Source organism: Diachasma alloeum, unplaced genomic scaffold (genome assembly GCF_001412515.2).
Source record: "Diachasma alloeum isolate Michigan unplaced genomic scaffold, Dall2.0 Dall_scaffold_01678, whole genome shotgun sequence".
NCBI lineage: Eukaryota > Metazoa > Arthropoda > Insecta > Hymenoptera > Braconidae > Diachasma > Diachasma alloeum.
The window spans coordinates 25,729-33,674 of NW_021681772.1; the positions used below are offsets into that span (position 1 = coordinate 25,729).

A 7,946-nucleotide genomic window follows, 5' to 3' on the forward strand; every position below is an offset into this window, starting at 1 on the left:
GATGTGAACTCGTTGAAATACGAATGGATACTATACGACGTCTACATGTGATTTTCTCGAAATAGACTTATACGGTGAAAGGCTGAGCCTAAACTGATTCGCGCCTGTTTCGGTAACTTATGACTGATGACCCGAAGGTTCCCGGAGATTTTCGAAGTAGGCCGATGATCGACCAGAACGTTCTGGAATTTTAGTTGCGTTTCAAACAACGTCTTATGATGAAATAACCTAAATGCAGTAGTTTATTAAATAATTACAAAAATGTAATTAACATTGTTATGTCATTATTTAATAAACTATTGGGTTTACGTTATTACACCATGAAACTTTTTTTCTAGAAAATTGGATTTTCTACAAAAAAGTTCTGTTTGAGATTGAAGCTAAATTGAGATATCGGTTACGGAAAAGTGGAATTGTGGAAGGAGATGGAAAATTAAAACAGGCGGAATTATAAAACCATACTGTTGATGTACTTTATTGTGGACTACGCCACGCGTCTTGATAAATTAATAATTTCACACTGTTCAGTTGTTCGACAAAGGCAATTAAATGATGATTTGGAAAATGCACTGCACTTGAGATTCTCTCGATATTGAACTTGATGATTGACTCAAAATAATTGATAGTTAACTCGAAATTAATTGATAATTGAATTGAATTAAATAGAGACACTGTACGAAGCGCTAGACTCAAATATATCGCGTTGATCTACTCCGGTGATGTACTCGATTGAGCGGTTACGGCGATACAATGCTGTGATTAGAGTGACTCTCTCGGTGGCGAGAACGATAATACTGACTTTTTCGGTGATATTCTTCGTAGCTGACCGTGACCCCGAAGGGTCCCGAAGTTTCTCGAGATTTTCGTTGCGCCCGGTGACCGTTTGACTAGATTGAATAGCTAAATCAGGGATGATGAATTGTGCGTTGAATTTCTCTGCTGCTGCTTCTCTGCGATAATTACTCGTTGACTGGCTCGGGATCGTCTTCTGGGGGATGTTCTGCTGGTGGAGGGTCTGTCGGTAGGAGACAGAGCTTAATGATGGGTCTGATGAATGTGATGCTGCTACTGGTGATTCTCTGGATGTTGGGGGTACCATCTGGTCGAGTTAGTACTACTGCTCGTGATGTTTTGATGATTGCAACTCTTGCGAGGCCATCTTCTCCTGGGTGAACTGCCACTACTCTACCGATCGTCCATTTTGCTGGTGGATGGTCCTCGTCGACCATCAGGACCATGTCTCCAACTTTGATGTTCTCTCGTCGTTGATTCCACTTGTAGATAGCTTGGTACCTTTGAAGACACTCTCTGGACCACCTGGACCAGAATTGTTGTATTTTCTGGGTGATCAGATTCCATCTCTACAACTTGCTGGGGTTCTCATTGATGATTGATGGCTCTGGAATCACCTGTAGAGGCTCACCGATTAGGAAATGACCTGGGGTAAGTGCTTGGCGGTCTTCTGGGTCATCTGACATTGGTGTGATTGGCTTGGAATTGAGGCAGGCCTCTATCTGGATCAGGATGCTGTTGAGTTCCTCGCAGGTAAATGTCGTCGACCCATGTACTCTTTTCAGATGATATTTCGTTGATTTGACAGCTGCCTCCCATTTACCACCGAAATGGGGTGCTCTCGGTGGTGAAAAGCTCCATTGAGTCCCGTTGGTGGCGAGAGCCTGGATCTGTTGATTCTCTCTGGATGGCTAGTTGTACATCTTGTTGAGGACTGTTGAGGTGCCAACGAACGTGGTTGCGTTGTCACTGTACATAACGTCGGGGATGCCTCTCCTTCCGGTGAATCTCTTGTAGGCTCCGATGAATGCGTCTGTTGTCTGCCTGGAAACGAGCTCTAAATGGACTGCTGATGTACTGAAACACACAAATACTGCAATATGAACGCTAGATGGTTGGGCAATTGTGGGTCGCCATTTGAGAATAGGGAATGGGCTGGCATAGTCCACCCCCGTATGGAGAAATGCTCGTGAAGGTGATAGTCTCACTGCAGGCAGTTGGCCCATTAGCTGCTGGGCCTGTCGTCCACGATGTCGGATGTAGGCAGGGCAGCATGAGATATATGCTCTCACAGTGCATCTGCCGCCGATGATCCAATACTTCTGGCGTGTATGGGCTAGGGTGAGTTGAGTTCCTCCATGGAGTGTCCTTCGGTGAGCTTCTGCGATGACCAACGGTATTAAACGAGACTGATGAGGCAGGATAATTAGGTGAATCTCGTCAGGGTCTAGTTGAAAATTCTTAAGGCGGCCACCTAGCCTGAAGATGCTCTCATTGTCTGGAGTTGGAGTCAGCTTTGCTAGTGGATGCCTCCGTGGTATTTGATGGTCTCTCTCAAGTAGCCTGTGAACAGATGCAAGATATTGATATTGCGTAATTTTTACCCAAAACAGTCTGGCTTCGTTGAGTTCTCTAGAGGTTAAGACCGGTGTTTGAGGGACTGGCTGTCTTCTGAACGTGTCGATGGCTCGGTTCAGGGTGGCTGTTACTTGGAGGAACTTGGCTAGTGTTGAGTATCTGTTGAGGAGCTCTGCTACGGCGTTGACCTTGATAAATGTCTGATGTGATGGAGTTGGCCTTGTTTCTGCTGATGCTTCGGCTGGACAGTCAATTGGTGATACTGGCTAATTTTCAGGTTCCTGGTGTATCCACTCAGGGCCTGACAACCATAACTGATGTTCTGCTAGCTTCTGTGGTGATAGTCCTCTGGAAGCATAGTCGGCTGGATTTTCCTTACCGCTGATGTGTCTCCAGGTAGGGTTTGGAAGGGATTCCTGGATCTTGATGACTCGGTTTTGGACGAAATCCTTCCATCTCGATGGGTGACTCTTGATCCACGCTAGGGCTACACTTGAATCAGACCATAGATACATGTCTACTGCGTTGAGTTCCAGCATCTGCTGAGTTACAACTACTAGTTGAGTAAGCATGAGTGCTGCTGTTAGCTCGAGTCGAGGGATGGTCATGCGCTTGAGGGGAGCTATTTTTATTTTAGCGCATACCATTACCGTTGATGCTGGTTCATTGATTTGCTTGGTGCGGATATACACCACTGCGCTCATAGCTGCCGTTGACGCATCAGCAAACCCGTGGATCTGGATGCTCGATGTCTCCGATGATAGTCTCAGCCACCTTAGCACTGAGACTTGATTCAGTTGGTTGAGGTTCTCTCTGAAGCTCGTCCATTGATCTTCAGACTCTTTTGGAAGTGGTGTGTTCCAAGTCAACTTGAGTTTCCATAGATCTTGGATGATTATCTTACCTCGGGTGATTAGTGGAGCAATGAATCCCAATGGATCAACCACTTGAGCAATTTCTGATGCTACTACTCTCTTGGTGACTATTGCTGACTCAAACTGCTTTGATTTAAATCGAAATGTATCGGACGATTGATGACAATACAATCCGAGCACTTTGGTGATAGGCTTCTCGAACTGGATAATTGCTTTGCTCGTTGAGATTCCCAATTCTTCTAATACGTGTGGGCAATCACTGCTCCGCTTTTATAGAGCGAAACCGCCTGCTTGACAGAGCAGGCCCTTGTAACTGCCATGCGATTTCTTTGAGGTGACCTTCTGGATCAGCTCCGCCATAGATATCGTCGACGTAGCGACCTTTGGTGAATGTCGCGACGGCTGCTGGATAGTGATGTCCTTCATCCTCTTTTAATTGTTGGAGAACTCGTAGAGATAGCCATGGAGAACAATTGAGACCGTAGTTGACTGTGGTCAGTTGGTAGGTGATCTGCTGCTGATTTTCGTTGATCCAGAAAATTCTCTGGAGATCCGAATTGTCTTGATGCACTCGAATCTGTCTGAACATCTTGACAATGTCCGTTCCGAAGACAATTCTGTGTTTTCTGAGCCATGTTAATACGTTCATGGTATTAACTTGTAGTTTCTCACCCGGATAGAGGAAATCATTGAGAGATAATCCTGATGAGCTAGGACTTGAGCCGTTGAAGACAACTCTCAGTTTCGTGGTGAGTGCGTCTTCTCTCAGAACCCCGTGATGCAGTAGTTAGTATGCTGTGACGGGTTCTGCTCCTTCTGGTGCTTTGCGTATGTATCCCAGTGCCTCATACTCGTTGATGAATTATCTGTAGAGCTGGGAATATGATTCGTCTGTCTGGAGACGACGTGCAACTGACTGGAGTTGACGTGAGGCCTTGAATTTAGACTCTCTGAGCGCTGTTGGTGAGGTCCATAGAGGAAGTCTGACGATGTAGCGCCCAGTTTCGTCTCTGGTGTGTGTGGACTTGATGAATTTNATTTTAGCGCATACCATTACCGTTGATGCTGGTTCATTGATTTGCTTGGTGCGGATATACACCACTGCGCTCATAGCTGCCGTTGACGCATCAGCAAACCCGTGGATCTGGATGCTCGATGTCTCCGATGATAGTCTCAGCCACCTTAGCACTGAGACTTGATTCAGTTGGTTGAGGTTCTCTCTGAAGCTCGTCCATTGATCTTCAGACTCTTTTGGAAGTGGTGTGTTCCAAGTCAACTTGAGTTTCCATAGATCTTGGATGATTATCTTACCTCGGGTGATTAGTGGAGCAATGAATCCCAATGGATCAACCACTTGAGCAATTTCTGATGCTACTACTCTCTTGGTGACTATTGCTGACTCAAACTGCTTTGATTTAAATCGAAATGTATCGGACGATTGATGACAATACAATCCGAGCACTTTGGTGATAGGCTTCTCGAACTGGATAATTGCTTTGCTCGTTGAGATTCCCAATTCTTCTAATACGTGTGGGCAATCACTGCTCCGCTTTTATAGAGCGAAACCGCCTGCTTGACAGAGCAGGCCCTTGTAACTGCCATGCGATTTCTTTGAGGTGACCTTCTGGATCAGCTCCGCCATAGATATCGTCGACGTAGCGACCTTTGGTGAATGTCGCGACGGCTGCTGGATAGTGATGTCCTTCATCCTCTTTTAATTGTTGGAGAACTCGTAGAGATAGCCATGGAGAACAATTGAGACCGTAGTTGACTGTGGTCAGTTGGTAGGTGATCTGCTGCTGATTTTCGTTGATCCAGAAAATTCTCTGGAGATCCGAATTGTCTTGATGCACTCGAATCTGTCTGAACATCTTGACAATGTCCGTTCCGAAGACAATTCTGTGTTTTCTGAGCCATGTTAATACGTTCATGGTATTAACTTGTAGTTTCTCACCCGGATAGAGGAAATCATTGAGAGATAATCCTGATGAGCTAGGACTTGAGCCGTTGAAGACAACTCTCAGTTTCGTGGTGAGTGCGTCTTCTCTCAGAACCCCGTGATGCAGTAGTTAGTATGCTGTGACGGGTTCTGCTCCTTCTGGTGCTTTGCGTATGTATCCCAGTGCCTCATACTCGTTGATGAATTATCTGTAGAGCTGGGAATATGATTCGTCTGTCTGGAGACGACGTGCAACTGACTGGAGTTGACGTGAGGCCTTGAATTTAGACTCTCTGAGCGCTGTTGGTGAGGTCCATAGAGGAAGTCTGACGATGTAGCGCCCAGTTTCGTCTCTGGTGTGTGTGGACTTGATGAATTTCTCACACTCGATTTCATCTGGTGATAGCTCTGCTGATGAGTTCGAATTTTTTGGTAATTCCTCCTGGTGCCAAAATCTTTGAAGAAGTTCTTGTAGTTGCTCCTTTGAAGAATCCTTTACGGCCGATAGAGAAACCCTCGGTGAACAACCACTGCATTCGATTGGACCTGATAGTATCCAACCAAATATTTGTTGGCCAACTAATTGAGTGTTTCTGGACCTGAAGACTCTGCTTTTAATTATCAGCCCATAGCTGTCAGCCCCTATGATGATGTCTATTGGACCAGGTTTTAGATAATCTGGATCGGCTAGTTGAAGACCTTGTGGAGGGTCGATCCATGTTGGTGAGCACGAGAATGATGGTAGCTTGACGGTGAGTTTCTTGAGTATGTGAGCATTAATTTGCACTTGCTGCGATCCATCGACTGCTTGAAGCAGTACTGATACTGCTCCTCTCGTGTGACCTGAGTTGGTCTCCTCTATTCCGATTAACTCTATTTTTGATGACCTTCGTAAGAGTTGTAGTTGATGTACTAGTTCCTCAGAGATAAATGATAACTCTGAGCCTTGATCGATGAGCACTCTTGCTTTGAGAAGGAAGCCCTTTGGAGATTGTGCTCGTACTTGGGTTGTTGCTAGAAGTACATATTACTGATCAGCTGCTGAATGATGACTGCTCTGCTCGATGATTGGCTGTTTGGTGATTTGCTCTTTCATGACAGGCGATGTTGAGGTACTGATCGCCTGATTGGTGATGAGTCGTGTTGGTGATGTTCTGGATGCTGGTAGGTATAATTGAGAGCGATCAATGAGTGTTTTGAATTAGAATGAAACTAATTTTTTATGTACACTCAGCCCAGCTCGTTCTTGGTTGGACCGTCTGTGGATTTGCTGCCTGCTCAGCATCTCTGCCGTTGGTGTACGTGTTTCCACCATGGATGAGCGTGTGATGCCTACGCTTGCAGATGAAGCACGTCTTGGTGGACCTGCACTTTGAGAATAGATGTGGGCCCAAGCAGTTGAAACAGAGCCTTGTGCTGACCATGAACTCATTCCTCTTGATGGGGAACAGGTCGACGAACCCCTGACAGTTCGCGATGAAATGTGGTCCCTTGAAGTAGGCACAGTGCTCCTTGGGGAGCGGTCTGGTGGGCTCTTCTGGCTCCCTCTGTTGAGTTACTGCTAGGTGAGCATTTCTCTGATGTTCAGTTGTTCCTTGCTTCCAGCACTGATTCCTCTTGCGCAGGATTCAACGAAACCGCTGAACTCCTCCAACGTTCGGAAGTCCTTGGAATCTCCTAGCTTCAATTCCTATGCTCTGAGAGTCTCAGCATCCAAGGACTTCCTCAATAGATGAACGATCATCTGTTCACTGACGCTCTCCTTGGACAAGCCTGTCATGGTGATCAGCTGATCTCTCATCTCAAGGGCTGTCGCTGCATTGGCGTTGAGGTTCTCCGCAGTTGCCTTGGTGATCTTCGGGAGGTTGAGGATCCTGTTGGACAGTGCTTGAGCAATGAGTCTGGTATCCTCATAATTCCTCACTAGCTTCTGCCAAGCCTTCTCATAATTCTCACCGGTCACCGTGGAGGTGTCAATGAGATTTGCTGCCTGTCCCTTGAGAGCTTCCTTGAGACGTACTAGCTTTTACACTGAGGGAATTGAATCATCTTTTCCCACCAGTGACTGGAACTGGTCGCTGAACTGCTTCCACTCTGAGTATTTTCCTTCGAATGGTTTCAGTCCAATTCTCTTGAGTTGATTGGCTTGATCTGATGTTGTTGATGTACTCATTGATTCTCTCTTCTTGATGATTCGCTTGAGCTGGTAGATCAGTTTGAGGCAGGTCTTCTTCGGCGTTGAAGCCCTCTGATAGGTACTCTGAATAATATGTTGATGAGTTGGCAGGAGGTTCTCGCTGAGTTTGTCTTGGATGATGAGAAATTCATTCCATTCTCCTTCGATGATCTTCTCCTGGCCGTCCGACTCCACGACTGTGGGACCGCTAATGTTCTCGGCTGACTGCAACAATTCTTGATAAATATCATTAAGTGAATTTACCTTGAAGTCCAGTTCATTTGTTTGGAACTTCTGAGTATATGTGAGTTCGCCTATTGCAGTTCACATCTCGGCTACAGTGTGTTTATTTCCTTGTTGGTGACTGGAAGTCGCGTCAGGAAACTGCGGTGTAATTTCTCCACTGAAGTGCGCTTGAGATGGATGCTCAGTAATCTGGATAATTGGCTCAATTACGCTTGGCGTCTCCTAAGTGCGTTCATGCATACGTTGATTATCTCCTAACTCCGCGTCTGACATGGTGGTCGTCTCTGCTCTGGGTGAGGTAACTTATCGATAATAGGTAGATACCGACTGATGTTGACTT

The 7,946-nt window shown here is 45.9% G+C and overlaps 1 protein-coding gene across 1 annotated transcript; it reads right to left on the minus strand.

Moving 5' to 3' along the window:
• Positions 1-959: 959 nt before the first annotated feature.
• On the minus strand, positions 960-3,894 carry LOC107046673. The gene is made up of 4 exons (XM_015269345.1): positions 3,585-3,894; positions 2,750-3,484; positions 1,714-2,611; positions 960-1,317 (listed from the first exon to the last, which is right to left on the minus strand). Exons 1-4 carry the CDS (start codon positions 3,892-3,894, stop codon positions 960-962), a joined length of 2,301 nt encoding a protein of 766 aa, XP_015124831.1.
• Positions 3,895-7,946: the final 4,052 nt, after the last annotated feature.